The sequence below is a fragment of the Eleutherodactylus coqui genome, chromosome 3 (genome assembly GCF_035609145.1).
Source record: "Eleutherodactylus coqui strain aEleCoq1 chromosome 3, aEleCoq1.hap1, whole genome shotgun sequence".
Lineage (NCBI taxonomy): Eukaryota > Metazoa > Chordata > Amphibia > Anura > Eleutherodactylidae > Eleutherodactylus > Eleutherodactylus coqui.
The window spans coordinates 246,782,140-246,799,067 of NC_089839.1; the positions used below are offsets into that span (position 1 = coordinate 246,782,140).

The window sequence follows — 16,928 nt, forward strand, 5'->3', positions numbered from 1 at the left end:
TCTTGTATCCAAGCTAGGGGCGGACCAACAGGGTACTAGAGCCTCCATGCCCACCTGTATCACATCTAGTACCCAAGCTAGATGCGGTACAACAGGGTACTAGAACCTCCATGCCCACCTGCATTCCATCGTGCATCCAAGCTAGAGGCTGCCTAAAGGGAACTAGAGCCTCCATGCCTGCTTGTATCACATCTTGTATCCAAGCTAGATGCGGCACAACAGGGTACTAGAGCCTCCATGCCCACCTGTATCACATCTTGTATCCAAGCTAGAAGTAGCCCAACAGGGTCCTAGAGTCTCCCTTCAAGTGTTCAGTATTCCACAATAAATTATCTTTTTGCTCTGATATTGTAATCACTTCCTTAAATTAATGTTACCATCACACATATTAAATTCAATTTGATTCTGACAACTACTTCTAGGAGCTTGATTTTTTTTTACAATAAGTGTTTCATTTGTACTGAACAAGGGTGATACCTGTGTAATGCATTCTTTGGTGCTGGCATTTAAAGTGCTATCTGAATAACGCACAATCAATTTTTGTGGCGAGTAAGTTGTTATGTAATTAATGATGCAATATACATATTAATACCTATTACTCCATTACCTTGATGTCAATTAGCCCTATCTTCAGTTTGGGATAGGGTTGCCTAGGATCATTAGGGTGTGGTTCCTGCATAGGACCACCCTAGGTATACGCGAAAGTGACGGCATATCAGAGTCATTTCAGTTATGTAATAGATTCATTTTTGGGGTATATATTATAGCTAGAGATGAGCGAGTATACTCGCTAAAGGCAATTGCTCGAGCGAGCATTGCCTTTAGCGAGTATCTCCCCCGCTCGAGACTGCAGGTTCGGGTGCCGGCGCGGGGGAGCGGTGAGTAGCGGCTGTCAGCAGGAGGGAGCGGGGGGAAGAGAGGGAGAGAGAGATCTCCCCTCCGTTCCGCCCCGCTCTCCCCCGCAGCTCCGTGCCCGCTGCCGGCACCCAAACCTGCAGTCTCGAGCGGGGGAGATACTCGCTGAAGGCAATGCTCGCTCGAGCAATTGCCTTTAGCGAGTATACTCGCTCATCTATAATTATAGCATTAAGAGTTTTTTTAATGGTTATCGATAAAAGTTATATTTTAGTTTCTACCCACTGACATGATACAATTAGTTTCTGGGTAAATACTCTACATCCTTTTGGGCAGTGATTTTTTTGCATTAGTTTTGTCCAACCACTACAGCTGAGCAGTAAAGATGAGCGAGCATACTCGCTAAGGACAATTGCTCGATCGAGCATTGTCCTTAGCAAGTATCTCTCCGCTCGGGAGAAAAGGTTCGGGTGCGGGCGCGGGTGACAGGTGAGTTGCGGCGGTGAGCAGGGGGGCACGGGGGGGAGAGAGGGAGAGAGAGATCACCCCTCCGTTCCTCCCCGCCGGCAGCCGAATCTTTGCTCCCGAGTGGGCGGGTACTCGCTAAGGGCAATGCTCGATCAAGCAATTGCCCTTAGCGAGTATACTCGCTCATCTCTACTGAGCAGGGAATATACCTGTTCCTATAATATATTGCCATGAGGTGCTGTGTTTTTTTTTTTTATTGCGTACAGTTAATTTACATATAAATTGAGAACTATAAGTACTTTCTATGTGTCCATACATACAGAACAACACATTTCCGTGACAGGGCCTTGTGGATAAGACCTTCGAGCCAATTATAAAGTCATTGTCTATAAAAAGGCAGTTACCTTTAAATTAATACTTAACAGATCATAGTGATTAGAGATACAAGCCTAAAGGAAACAACATTTTGTGTATCTTAGATACTTGTCTGAGGGTGGAGGGTATGCCCTTGAAAAACAAGTGTTAAGCACCACTAATTCACCGGCAGCTCGTAGCTGCTGTTTGATATTCCTGTCCGTATTGGAAATCCATCGGCAGCGCTTGCATTGCCCTCATTAAAGAGAAACTAAAATGAAAATAATAAATAAATAACACAAAATGCCACGGGAGAATATTCAGCAGGGAGCTGCACTAATGAGGAGTTACAGAGAAACCAGATTCAAATGCATAATTATTTTTAATTGAATGCTTTGTGGGGTTTCCATGTGTGAAAAGAAGACGAAACGTGTTTGAACTGGGTTGCCGGAGCTAAACCTTGTCTCGCAAAGAGCTGCGAAAGGAGAGGAGATGTACCCACCAGCTTCTTCTTCTATTCCACAAGGGACAAAGGCATTTTTCTCCTAAGCAGCAGGGCCCCATGAGTATTCGGTTGGTCCAAAAGGTAGTGCAAGAAGGTCAACTATTTGTGTATTACTGAAAATGATCACATTAGATATTAGGATTCTCGGCGCAGCTCTCTCTTGTACACAGGAGACCGCATCAGTGTTTAATGGGTATAGCTTTAGGATGTTTTGTTCTTTGTTTCCTTTTATGCCTGTGTCTTCAGTTATTTGGTGGAGCTGCAAGACACCATTGTTTATTATAATCTCCGCCATGAATATTTTTGTAAATACAATTAACATTCTAATTAGTAAAAGTTCTTGTTCTGGATACAATAATATCTGCGCTGTTTCCTTCGGCTATTGTGGAGTTTCACACGACTGCAAGTTAGAAATTATTATTAGTTTTCATTTTTAATTTGCACGTGAAAAGTTGTCTGGAAGAAGGTGCAAAATTCCTGCTTTGTAGAAATTCAATTTCAAGTAGTTTTCCCATCTTGAGCATTTATGGGATATTTATCATCTTTTTCCATCACTCTAACAGACTTCAACAGACTGGAGATAGCAGTGTGCAACTGCAGCCACTTTACTATTGAGTTCAAGGGGAGTAAGCTCCTGTTTGCCACTTTGAATTAGTGAATTGAGGTCACAGGTGATAAGAGACAAAGAACTATTGTCATGGGGGATGCATGTGGCATAAGGCTCTAAAGGCCCATTTACACCAGCAGATGATCGCTCAAACGACAGTTTGAGTGACAGCATTGAGCGATCATTTTGCATAAAGTATTAAGTAGCTACTCAGCTACTTAAGTACCAATTAGGTGTGCAAATGAAGCCTTCCCTGAACACAGTTAATAACCCGAGGGCTATTACCTGCGCTCAGATCCTTTGTTCTTCAAGGGGAAACAATGCTATCAGCACTCCCCGTGGAGAACCGCTGGTAAGAGTGAACAACGATTTTTAGGTTAGCTTGAATTTAATGATCAGCTAACAGTGCCTGAAAAGTGGACAATGGGGGCACATTTATACGCACCGATTATCGCTAAAACGATTGCCGATTAGCGATTTTTTTGCGATCATCGGCTGGTGTAAATGGGCCTTTAGAAATGTGCATTAAAATATATGATAGTTATCAAAATGTAAATGAAGATTAAATGAAAACAAACACAAAATTAAAATGACATGAGTTTACTAATAATGTCACATAAATCAGAAGGTCCTGGATTGAACTAAAGTCATCACCTGTTTTGCAATTCCCGGTCAGGTACTGTAGGGTCTTCAGAAGCAAAGCATTGATTGTCAGTATGCTCATTTCCCCAGAATTAAAGATATATTCCAGTTGCTTTATGTTTTCTTTAAAGTTTTCACCCATCCAATGGATAAAAGAAAACTGATAGATTGGTGGGACCCCATTAATCCCAAGAACAGGGGTTATATTTTCTCTCTTCTACTCATTGTAGGAGGAGAATAAATGGAGCAGTGGTCACACTTGTGCAGTGCCACTTAATTCATTTTCATTCTGACTGCCGGAGATAGCCAAATACAAGCACTCAGCTATTTGAGTCAGCCCCATTGAATTGACCTATGTGCCATTCAATCACATCACTACAGGTGGGAGAAGCCACCCGGAAGTGAGGACAGGGGAAACGGTACCACATGTTATCGGGATCAATGGAAGTCACTGCGGTCAGACCACCCCCAATCCATCAGTTTTCATCCATCAGCTTGAGAAAGACCTAACTATATTGGTCGAAACGTTGCTGTTTTATGGTTGCGGGAATAAAGATGGTTTTCTGAAGAAACTAGACTTTTTCCTATATGCATTTGGAAAATTGAACTACACCTTTCTGATGCTGCTCCCTGCTTAAACTTTAACCAGTTTTCATCCATCCAGTTGAAGCTTGAAAACACATGAAGTAACTGGAATACCCCTTTAATTACTGTTTAGTAAGAGGGGATCCCCAAGTTGTGCGTACCTGTGTATGGGGGTGTCGGACAAGATTTTGCATCTGTCAGTGGAACTATTATGTTATTGGTTACCTAAAAATCTGTATCAAATCAGCAGAGTAGTTGGACGGCGATTCTACTGCAGTCTGCAGTTCCAATCAATGTTGAAGACACCAGCAGCTTTTCATGAAAGATTAAAAATCCCAAATTAGTGTTTTTCAGCACTTCTCTCATCCTCCCTATGTATTCTCCTTTTTATTTTCCATGACTAACTATCTTCTCCAAAATATCAGTCTACTTAAGCTTCATTACTTTGTTTCTAACTTAATTTCCAATGCTATGTCATCCGTTACACCATTAAAGGGAGATCAATACAGAACATAGTTTATAGAAGAAAGAGTTTGTGTTCACTGATGAGTTAAGCACTTGCCCCATAAAATAAACAAAAGATGATTCCGTTACCGACAACTTCAAGGCTAATTGGATTTAAGAAGGCTTACAGTAATCATAATTAAGTAAGGAGCTCATAGTGCAAATTTTGTATGAATTAGTATTTCATAGAATACATATGACTACAAGGTTCACATTAAATGATTTTAAATGTTGCTTTGCTAATGTCCGCTATATAGATTTCCATGTCATTTCCAATACCGTTGTAATTGCAGTTTTCCCAGCCTCCATTAAACACCACAATATGAGGCCTCCGATGTTGATTTTAACTCTTCTGTATCATTTTTCTCATGTCTTCTTGCAGTTATTGCTTTGTAGAAAATAGACGGTAAATAGAATGCAGTCTGTTCCTCCATATTGTGCTATAATAATTTATGTAAAATGTCTTCCCACAGAACAGTGGTCCAGGTTGTCCTGCAAGACCATCAATATGGTCAATCTCAATTACCCTTGAGAGGTCTAGTTTAGACTTTGGCAATCTGCACCATTTACAAAATCAATCTCATGCTTCATGCACATGGTCAGATTCTAAACGTGTGTGGTACAATCTGTAATAAAGCACCCATAGAAATCTCTGGACCTATGATGTACCTTCTTGCAGACGCACCATATATCAGCAAGAAGAGTGGCTATGGCCTTGCTCCATACACTTGCTAATGCTGTCATAATGACTGAATTTAGCAATCAGCAAATTCATGCTACTCCAAGCCAAGGCAGGGCCTCCATGACTTGGATTTCGGCTCTTCTTTATCCAATAGACTTGTACATAAGTGAGGCTCTTGTAAGAAGGGCTACGCAGAACTACTGAGATGTTGCAATTTCTCAAGTTGTTTTATTGAACAGTTAGCATTATTTTACTGAGCTGTCCTCGAACCGAAGAAGGGAGCTCGGCCTTGGATAGAGGTCATACCAAGTTGGGTTGTGCAAAAGTGATTGCCTGTTGTCGACCCATTCTACTGTACTACCTGGGATCTCTGTGAGGCTACTTTCTGATACAACCTGCCCACCTAAACACAACAAATGGAGCTGTAGTCACTGCTCAATATAATTTGCAGAAACAGTAGCTTAGAGCAGTATTTCCCAAACTCCTACTCCTTATGGACCCCCACAGGTCATGTTTTCAGGATTTCCTTAGTATTGCACAGGTGATGTCATTATTGTTGGTGCCTCAGACATTGCCACAGGTGTTCTTACTATAGAATATCATGAAAACATAACCTGTGGGGGTCACTGAGGACTGAAGTTTGGGAAACACTGGCTTAGAGCATGCCTGAGTTTGCAGATGACCTTTCAGAATCAGCTGCAATATCTTTGTACATAAGGGATAAAATTCCTTCTGGTCATTATAGGACTTGTGTCCTGTATTTTCCCCATTTTTCCGTCTGCAGGGCGTACATCTGATTCTCTGTTCTCTTAGAACTGCTGGGAGAAGCCTGCTGTTGTGCTATGTGTGTTGTGTTTTATAGACTGTACACAGAGAGCTACATATATTCTGCCCTCTACACACAGACAGACATAAACTCATCATAGTATCCATACAGAATTGTTCTGCCAGAACGTTGCAGAATTTGCAGTCTTGTGGAATATTCAGACCAACATTCCACATTGTTAACATACAGATTTTGGTGCAAAATGAAAACTTCACACATCTGCTGGCAATTCCGCATCAAAATCCACATTTAGGGTATGTTTACATGTTGCTGATTTGCTGCAGAGTTTGGTGCAGATATACAGTAGATTTTGCCCTTCCAGTTGAAATCAAATTGAAAGGGTCAAATCTGCTGCAGATCTGCACCAAAATCTGTGACAAAAGCCGCAGCAATTCAGCAATGCGTAAACATATCATTAGACATACAGGTTTTCACGTCCGGCCGATATGTACTGTCCCTCTCTGCAAGGGGAGGAGGCAGGTCAGGAGCTAGTGCCCTGTTTGCAATGGGAGGGGGCAGGACGGAGTGGAATTTAACCGATATACGCGTGACTGAATAAGCCCTGAAACACAAGTTTGAAAAAAAGCGTGAATATAGGTGCTGCCCTGTCTTTCTTGCACACAGACAAACTACATGTGAGAAAGGTAGGGCAAGTCCTATGTTTTCTCATGCATAGTATTAACATGCAAAAATCCAGATAGTGAGAAAAAAAAACATTCAATGGTTTTGTTTTGTCCCATTTTGCGGCCGTGATTGTCACGCCCATGTGTTTAAGCCTTTACTGTTTTCTTTTTTCTAAAGTTGAATATTTTTCTCTCCGATTTTGAAAATTAGCAATTGATTCTGGCCATATTTTTGAGACTTAGCATATTTAATCCACAAGAGGAAATAGCTCAATTTGTCCTAAATAGCCCTAACACTTACATATCCATGTGTTGCCTATCTGTTTGTCCATCTATCTTATGAAGTTGTAAAGTCCTTTCTCAGTGTACCCGCAGCTTGTCCTGAATAATTGAGTAAAAGAGAAATCAATTCTCAATTAAATAGTCCTTAATGGACGAGCGCTTGTTTTTTCTCTATTTATTTTGCAACTGGCTAGAAATCAGACAGAAAACTTTGCATTCTGCAAGTCCTCAATAAAAGAAGTAAAACTTCAGTTTAGCATCCCCTGATGTCTTATTTTAATTAAGAAGAATGCAGTGCATATCTGAGAACCAGTTCATATTCTTTTTTTCATATGTATTTTTTTATATAATACTGTATATTGAGGGGGTCCGGCACTCTGAATCACTAAGGTCACCTTCACACATGGCATATTCGCTGCGGGCATTCCGAAGTAGAAACCCCACAGCAAATACACTAAAAATCAACAGTGGCCAATCCGCATCTAAGAACTCAGTCAGACAGGCGTTTGTTTGCTGCACATTGTTTTGCGCAAAACGATCCGCACAGAAATTTGCGTGACCGAAGTGGGCGTCACACTGGAAAAAAACACAATTGGCTGTATTTAAAATTTGCACATAAAGTGCAGTGCCCGCTATCCAATGCTGCAGCTGTGACAGCTGCAGCAGGCGATTCTTTGGATGTGAAATCCATGGGTTTCACCTTGTGCTCAATGGGGCCGGCAGCAGCAGCGGTGGCCCAGTTGACAACATACAGAGAAGAATGCGATCTTCTGCCACAGCTGTGACAGCTGTGGCCGAGGATTTCTTTATCCCTGCAGGGAGTCCCCTTGTAACTGGATACTGTGATAATGCTGTCACAGTGTTCAGTGACAAGGGGACTCCCGGAGGGGATGAAGAATTCCCCTGCCACAGCTGTCACAGTTGTGGCACAGGAGCGTGATGTTCTCCCATTGCTTTCAATGGGGCCAGCGCTTCTGCAGCCTCATTGAAAGCAGTGGGATGGCGGAAAGCTCTGCAGTGATTTTCGGGGGAAAGGCTTTAAATATAAGCTCTTTCCTGAAAAATCATCCCTAGAATATGTAAAAAAATATACTCACCTCTCTGTTACTGCCGGGGCTTAGGTGCGTCCAGCCCCTTGTCTGCCTGAATTGCTATGAAGTTCTTTCAGCCGGTGGGAATTTAAAATCCCCACCTTCTGAAAGGACTGTCTCTGATTGGCTGAGTACTGCGACCAATCAGAGGCTGCGCTCAGCCATTGAATGTCAGCTTAGCTCTGCCTGTGATTGGTCCCCGTGTTCAGCCAATCAGAGGCAGCACTTAGCCATTCATTGAATTCAGCCATTTATTGAATTCAGTGTTCAGTGATGAGGGGACTCCCTGCAGAGATGAAGAAATCCTCTTCCACAGCTGTGCCAGAGAATCACAATCTTCACTGTATGTTCTCAATGGGGTCGGCACTGCTACCGCCAGCCCAATTGACCTCAAGGTGAAACCCCTGGATATGACAGGAAAATCTTGAATGCTGCAGTTACTTGCATTTTGAAATCCGCTGCCCTATTTTTAGCGGTTCGAATTTTTGTGCACAGGTAAAAAACGGACATGTAACCGCTGCCATTGAAAAGCAATCGCTCTAATATTGCAGATTGCAAACACAAAAACATGCACAGCAAAAAACAGCCATCTGACTGAGTCCTAAATGGCGCAGGTTTTGCTTGCGGTTTTCTTGTGTATGTGCAGATTTTATCCCTTTTTTTAAGGGCTGCAATCTGCAGCATAAATAGGGATGTTATGGATTTAGAATCTGCAGTGTTTTTCAAAAATTCTGTGGATTCGATGTGAGTTTCTATGAACTGGACATGCAACAATTCACCCATATGTTTTAGAAAACTGTGAGGGCCGCACAACTTATGCTTACGTGAGAGCCCAGAAAAGTATATGCAGTCGAAGGGCTTCTTCACATGGGCATGATTTAGTCCCGCTTTGCGGTCGTGATAATCACAGCTGTCTAACGGGACAAAACAAAACCATTTCAAGAGTTTCATTTTCATTAGCGGTACTCTCGTCCATTAATAGTACAGGTGAGAAAATCCAGCACTTGCCCATTTCACATGGTCAAATCTTCATTAGAAAACTTTAAATTTGGTTTAAAATGGAAATCCATCCACAAAAAATAGTATTTGTGCTTATGCATAGGTTTCGTATACAATTGCGTATTGACACCGGATGATGGCTTCCTCAGGGGTCATCCAAGGGCGATAATTGTGATTGTTTTAATCATCAGTTTAGAGCTCACAGTGAATGATATTCATATGTCCATATCAGTATTCTGGGCTGTAGACGTTTATAATCTTTATTATTTTCAAATATGTCCCCAAAAAAGTGTCGACTGTCCGTAACTTTTGTATCAGTTGTTTAGAAAAATGGAAAATCAGGTTGGCAACCCTGGCTTATGCGCTTTTAGTACTTCTGAGAAGGCGGGGGGATGGGTAGTTGATGTGAGAAAGTTGAATAACTTTTTATTCTACTAAGCGATAAACATTAATATTTTTCTTGTTTTAATAAAAATGTCAAGGAAATATTTTTTTCCTTGCCAGGAATCAGATACAAGTAAAGGTCAAATGGATTTCTAACACGCCATTTTAAACGCTTATACACTTTGTGCTGTATGGGGGTTGTGCAGATCTGTCGTTTCCTGTCACTGCCATTTTCCCCAATGGCATGGACTTGACAAATCGCTTGTCAGAGAAAGGTCTGAACCTCTGGGAAAGCAACACATTAGGAACTATTCATCATATGGACTCTGCCATAGTATTAACCATTTTGTATACTACCCCCAACCAAATGGAAAAGTTACCTTAACATCATCTGGCTCATCAGACAACTATCACTTAAAATTACGCAGTATGGTTCTTATAGAATTCATTCTAATGATAGCATCTGTATCAAATAGTGGGCAGAGCATAAGATTTTCAAGAAAGTCTCATTTTAGCATAATACATTTAGCAATAAAATAACATAACACTAGACAGTAAGAAAATAAGCATCAAACCATACATAAAATGGTAACACAGATAACACAAAATAGTATAGTGGAACATAAAAATGGGGAAACAGCCTAGCCAATGAATATGAGGAGACTCTACCAAAAAGCAGGGAGCTTGCCCTGATGAGGGCAACCCACCGTCAGGAACCTGGGTGGCTTTGACTTTCCCTAGATTGAGACAGTAATATAGAACAGGTTAGATAAAATACAAATACACACACCACAGATGTTCAGGTGACATCACCATCACATCCCGGATGTTAGTGTAGCACCAGATAGACTTATCTTGACAGAAATGCAGGACTGGACCAAGAATCACCGATAAGACCAGAAACACCTTCAGACTGAGAGTATAAATCTGTATAAGTTAATGATGATTGGCTTGCTAGAATACATACCTCTCAGCCAACTAATCTATCCACCTACCGGCAGAGAAGTGTCCCCATTGGCATCTAGTGCCGAAATAACAGTGAACATGCACCAGTGTTCAGATCACATGGGCTGATGCTGTGATGTCACTGCAGTTCAATTCCTTAAACACGGCGAAAGTGCCCTGACAATGACACGCTACTGCTACGGGAGTTGATAGACGTGAAGTTCTGAAAGTAGCATCTGTTTAAGAAGTTCTCAGCAATGTGAATCGTGGAATGTGATGGGGGTTAGTACAAATTTTTGGCCTCACCCAGTCAGGATGCATCACTGAAGTTGGGAGTCCTGAGGGTGGGTTGATCTGATTCAAGAAGAACCAGGAATTGGAGGATAATTGAATGAGATCTTACATTTGATTTACTAAGCTCAATGAAGAATAAGCTGGTAATAAAAATGCTGTGATTTAATGTCTCAGTATGAACTGTGAAGGGTAAGAGACCTGACTGGATTAAGAGGAAATTATTAGGATTCACAGCTGACTGGGGTATATAGGATTATTTTCTAGCCCGTTGATGGGATATCAGGAAAATCCAAACACACAGGACCGCTTTGCCCTGGGTGGTTCCATTGTGTATTTTTGGACATTTCTTCAATACTGACTTGTAGCCTAAATTGGAGAAGTATATTTGTTTGTGGTCTTTTCATGTTGGTCCCAAATATACAACCCTTTAATCATTAAATAAATCAATAAAGGTTACGTTTTAGGGGTCCCACCCAGTGATATGAGGAAAGTGATTCAAAATGAGTGCAAGAGCTTCCTCAATTGCATTATAGAACCTTCAAGATAAAGTGGGTTGTCTTAGTAATCGGTTCCTTCTAGTTATTAACAAGCAGTAATAATAGGGAGTCTGAAATATTTCCTACATTGAACTGTCTGATTCAGTATTTATCATTAGTATCATAAATATTTCTGCTAAATGGTTTGCCGATCTGAAAATATGAGATAAAGCAGAAATCAATGTTATCCCCTGCAAGTCTACAAACTGATTAAAGTTTTCCAGCAAAAAAGATTATGACGAGATAACGCTAAGGCCTCATGTCCACGGGGAAAATCAGATCCGCTGCAGATTCTACATGTAGAATCTGCAGCGGGTCCCTCCTGCCCCGCGGACATGAGCGCTGAAAAGAAGAATTTAAAAGCATTTACCTATCCGTAGCGGGCGGGGAAGGTCAGCTGTTCCTCACGGCCGGATCTTCATTTTCGGCCGGCGGATGAATTCCTGACGCCGGCGGCACGTCGCCGGCACGTCGTCGACGTGCCGCGCGCATGCGCCGGGCACATCCGCCGAGCCGAAGCAAGGGAGATGCGGCCGTGAGGAAGAGAAGAGCTTCGCGGTCCGCTGCGGTGAGTAAATGCTTTAAATTCCTATTTTAGGTCTCCCGCGGATCCGGACGGCTTCCATAGGCTTCAATAGAAGCCCGCGGGAGCCGACCCCGCGGGAGACCCGCACGAAAATGGAGCATGGTCCAGATTTTTTCATGCTCCATTTTTTTTAAAATGCCTTTTATTGACGATCCGCGGGTATTTATCTACCCGCGGGTGGTCAATGCATCCCTATGGGGTGCGGATCCGCGCGCGGGAGATCCGCTGCGGATCCTAAATCATATTTTGCCCATGGACATGAGCCCTAAAAGATTAGGTAAATGAGGCCCCTACACAGGGGGAAAAAACAGATCCATTTATCGGACATCACAAGAAAGAACCAAACACAAGCCTTTCTGTTCAGTTCCGTCACCCATTGATTATAGTAAAAAAAATTGACCTCTCCTTTCCATTTTTTCATGGAAGCAATAGTGCACCAATCTGCAATATTATTTCCTATTAAAAATGGAAATCAAACGGAACGGAGGCCAACTGAGCTGAACTGAAGCGCTACAGTTCCCAGTGAAATCAATCGGAATTTAAACAGAACTTTTGTTTTCCATTCGGATGTTCCTCAGACAGGGCAGCTTAATGGAAAGCAAAAGCACAGATATGAACGATCCCTCAAAAGGGTTGTCCTGGCTTAGCAGAATTTGGCTGTTTTCTTCCAAAAGCAGTGCCACGCCTTTCTACAGATAGTGTGTGATGTTGCTGCTCAGCCCCATCCACTTTAAACAGATTTGAAGAAAAACCTATGGACTGCTGTGGCACTGTTTTTAGAAGAAAGCAAACATATCTTTCTAAACCCAGACAAGCTCCATAAATATAGTAACATAGTATGTTAGGCTGAAAGAAGACAATGTCCATCCAGTTTAGCCTGTTTTCACCACCCTCATGTTGATCCACAGGAAGGCAAAAAAAAAGCCAATGAGGCAGAAGCTAATTTAGCCCATTTGGGAGAAAAAATTCCTTCCCGACTCCATAATGGCAGCAGAGTAATCCCTGGATCAACGTTTTAAAAGTTCTTACCTGACTCCAAGACCCGGATCAACAACACCGCTGGTTATTTAATGTCTACATCCTGTAATATCATAGAGCACTAGAAAGGCATCTAGTCCCCTCTTAAACTCCTCTATTAATTTTGCCATCACCACGTCCTCAGGCAGAGAGTTCCACAGTCTCACTGCTCTTACGGTGAAGAACTCTCTTCTATGTTGGTGATTCTTTCCTCTAGACGTAGAGGATGCCCTCTTGTTACTGTCGCAGTCCTGGGATACAAACAGATCATCGGAGAGATCCTTGTATTGTCCTCTAATGTATTTATACATAGTTATTTGGTCGTCTCTTAGCTGTCTTTTTTCGAGGGGGAATAATCCTAATTTTGATAGCCTCTCTGGGTATTCCAGTCCTCACATTCCGTTTATTAGTTTAGTTGCCCTTCTTTGAACCTCCCCCAAGCACTGCAACATCTTTCCTGAGCACCGGTGTCCAGAACTGTACACAGTATTCCATGTGAGGCCTGATAGGTGCCTTATATAGTGGAAGAATAATATTCTCGTCCCTCGCACCATACCTCTTTTAATGGCAGAACATAGTTTTACAACAGTGTCGGAGTGGGGTTCTTTGAGCTAATCCTCTTTCTATACAAAGCACAAGTAAACTTTTTTGTCATCATTGCATTCACAGAACATAAACTCAATAAGGTTAAATGGTTTCTTTGATAAACAAGCATTTTACCAAGTTTAATATTTATTCACTATACACAAGATAGGGGATAATCGTCTGATCGGTGGGGGTTTGACCACTGAGAACTCCACAGATGGTGAGAGCAGAGGTCTTGTGTCCCCCCAGTACTAATGGAGATTAATGTAGTGATGGTCATGCATGTCCGCTGCTCCTTTCAATTCTATAAGACTGTCGGGGGTAGGCAAGCGCTTCTCTGGCAGTCCCATAAAGTTGAATGAAGTGAGCAACTATTGACATAACAGATCACTGCTCTATTAATATGGGAAACAAGGGTCCACTGGCACCAGTAAGCCTGACCCCTTCTCCGTAGACCTATGGATGTTGACGGTCAGTGCGCTACCATAAAACTAGAAGTCTGACGGGGACAGCACTTGCATAAAATGAGGATCACTCTGCAATTATTCATTTATGACTGGAGAACCTCTTGAACTTTGTTTTATTTTTTACTTATTTTTTTAAATTCATTTTATTCTTTACTTTGTGTTTAAAGGGGATCGGTAATCATTCCTGACATCTCTGTTTCAGTAAATACTTGTATTCCACATGAAATAAAAATTTGGAGCATCTTTTCCCATTACTCTGCAATGTGAATGTTCCTCTGTTCCTCTTCCTTAATACTTGTGAAGAAATTGACAAGTGGGTGTTACTATTCCACTCAGCAAAGGGACGTGTTCCTATACAGTATGACACTGGCTGTATTGAATGGGCAGTCTCAGATTGTGTATAGACAATCCCATCAACTGGTAACACCCAGTTGTCAATTTTCCGGAGGAATGGTACATCACACAGCTCTTAGAGAGGATGCTCCATAAGGCCTTATTCAAATGGTCATGTCCGATTTTGGTCTGTGAAAAATAGACCTACTTTAGTCCATGTGTATATCTGTGTTGCATCCATATGGCTTGTGTGTGCTTTGCGTGCCATTTCTGTGTCATCTGGGTTTTCTCACACACACAAAAAAGCAAAAAAACGAAAGGATGCCCATTGTCTTAAATGACTGGCAGTCATCTGAAAAATTGGACCAGAATAGGACATGCTGCAATTTTTAACTTACATGGACCATCAATCCATATAAGAAAAACATGTCTGCATAGCCCCATTGACTGCAATGGGATGGTGTGCTATACATGTGCAGTTGGAATCACAGACAGCACATAGATGAGAAAATCACCCATACAAGTATTTGCTTAAACAGACATGTCAGGATAGCTGATCGATCCTCTTTAACCAGCTGGTAACAGTTCAATACGTATCACTTATACCACTTTACCCTTAATGATGAGCACAGCTTTTCATGTTTGGCAATTCTATTCCTCTTTTCTTTTATGGAATTCGGAATCTTTTTTTTTTTTGCATGATTTAATGTAGTTGTCAACAAAGAGTAATTTGAATTTTATAACTTTACAACTTTAAAACTGATAGTTGACCAATATAAGGCTTATCACGGTAGAAAATTGACTACTGATATCGGAGTTACATTAGTGCCCATTAATAAATCATCTCTATTTTTCTTTCCACAGCAAATGTTTGCGACAATGAGCTGCTTCGGTGTCAAAATGGTGGAGTTTGCCACAACAATATGAGGTGCCAATGTCTTCCTGGCTACACGGGTATTTTGTGTGAGAAACCGAAGTGTGAGGAAACCGGGGGCTGTTCTTCAAAATCTGGACAAGAATCTATTCCCCATAACTTGTATCTGACCACCATGATAATTGTAGCTCGGCTCTGCACTTTGTAAAAATGTGAATAATGTACCTACAATTTCCCATGGAGAATAAAGTCACTATGAGAGGCAAAGAGAAATAAATATAAAGGAATACATAAAATATATTCAAACTGAGAGGGCCTGACTGTACTAAGCCATATGTACCAATTTGTAAATGAGAGATCCATGACTGTTATGATTCTGGCTCATAGGATGGCTGCCTCAAGGAGGGGTGCCATGGTATCAGAACCAGCTGTAAGGACCTTCAGCAAATACAAGCCCTTAACAACATGGCCACCTCAAGCAGAGCTGATGCCATGGCAATTGCAGGTTAAAAATTCCTTCAGCCCATTCAAAAGCCCCGGCTGTCTCAAGCAGGACTGCTACCATGGCAGGAGCAATCACGTTATTTAATTGCCCTTAAACTGTTCCAAAAGAAAAAAAGGACAACAAGAGCTTGTTTGCCACTTCCACGCGGTTACCGTACCTCTCTGCCCAGTGTGTGGACCAACCAAATAGCGTCATTCTTTGCTGCCAGTGCATTGTGGGTAAAGGAAAGCGGCCATATTGGTCCCCTAATACCCTAACACCTGTGCTTTTGTGAACGTCGCTCCGTATACCCTTGTTGGTCGAAAGATTTTATTTGTCCGATGTTAGTGGCGCACATATCTCCCTTCCTTGGCCCCATATCCTTTAAGAGAGTAATTCAAGGCTTGTATATCAGAGATACGCCAAACGAGAATAAAAAAAATATATAAGGCGTATGATATCCAATATGAGTAAAGGCTAGAGATTAAGCAAAAATAAAATGTATTTATCCTTTTGTATTCAAATGAAGTTATTTTTCTTGAAATAATGTAAAATGTAGATTTTTTGTATTATTGCAGATCCGTGTTTAACAGACAATCTATTAAGTGATTATCATCAAAAGATCAGAAAATTTTGTTTTCTTTTTCTTATCTTTTTTTCTTTACTTTTTCAATTCTATATTATTTCAATTCTATTATGTTTCTCATTTTATCCCTTTCACGGCTCTAGGGGCTAAATGTTCCCTTGCTCCCTTTTAGCCGTAAATGGGTGACATGCTCAGAAAATCTTCCTTAGGGAGCATGTGCTGGTGTTATGGAAAGCCACAAGTTTACATTCAAAAGACGTGTAATAATGTTCCACCAAAGGAATTCTAAATGTTTTCTTGTTGTTTTAAAACACTGGAAGATTTCAAAGGAATAAACATGACTGAAAACTATTTAATAAACAATGGAATGCAATTCTTTTTCTCTGAAGGTGAAAGTAATGGGAGCGACAAAGTAAAAATTGGCAAAAACAGTAACAAAAGTCTGCCCCCCACCCACTACGGCAATTAAAGGGTCATAATTAGAGATGAGCGACTATACTCGCTAAGGCACATTACTTCAACGAGTAGTGCCTTAGCCGAGTATCTCCCCTCTTGTCTCTAAAGATTAGGGGGCTGGCGGGGGTGACAGGTGAGTTGCGTTGGGGAGCGGGGGGAGAGAGGGAGAGAGAGATCTCCCCTCCGTTCTTCCCTGCTCTCCCCCGCCGCTCCCCGGCCCCCAAATCTTTAGAGACGAGTGAGGAGATACTCGGCTAAGGCACTACTCGCTCGAGTAATGTGCCTTAGCGAGTATACTCGCTCATCTCTATTCATAATATACCTTAGTCGCAAAGCCCTAGAGAGGCTTACTTGCCAA

At 41.6% G+C, this 16,928-nt stretch overlaps 1 protein-coding gene across 4 annotated transcripts in view; it reads left to right on the forward strand.

The window, feature by feature from the left end:
- Positions 1 to 16,437, forward strand: part of NTNG1 (netrin G1) — a 276,714-nt gene extending 260,277 nt beyond the window's left edge. For all 4 annotated transcript variants that reach the window (XM_066594726.1, XM_066594724.1, XM_066594727.1 and 1 more), the window contains one exon: positions 15,035 to 16,437. In XM_066594726.1, the coding sequence (XP_066450823.1) occupies positions 15,035 to 15,252 (218 nt within the window). In that variant the 3' untranslated portion in view covers positions 15,253 to 16,437. The remainder of the gene's footprint in view (positions 1 to 15,034) is intronic.
- Positions 16,438 to 16,928: the final 491 nt, after the last annotated feature.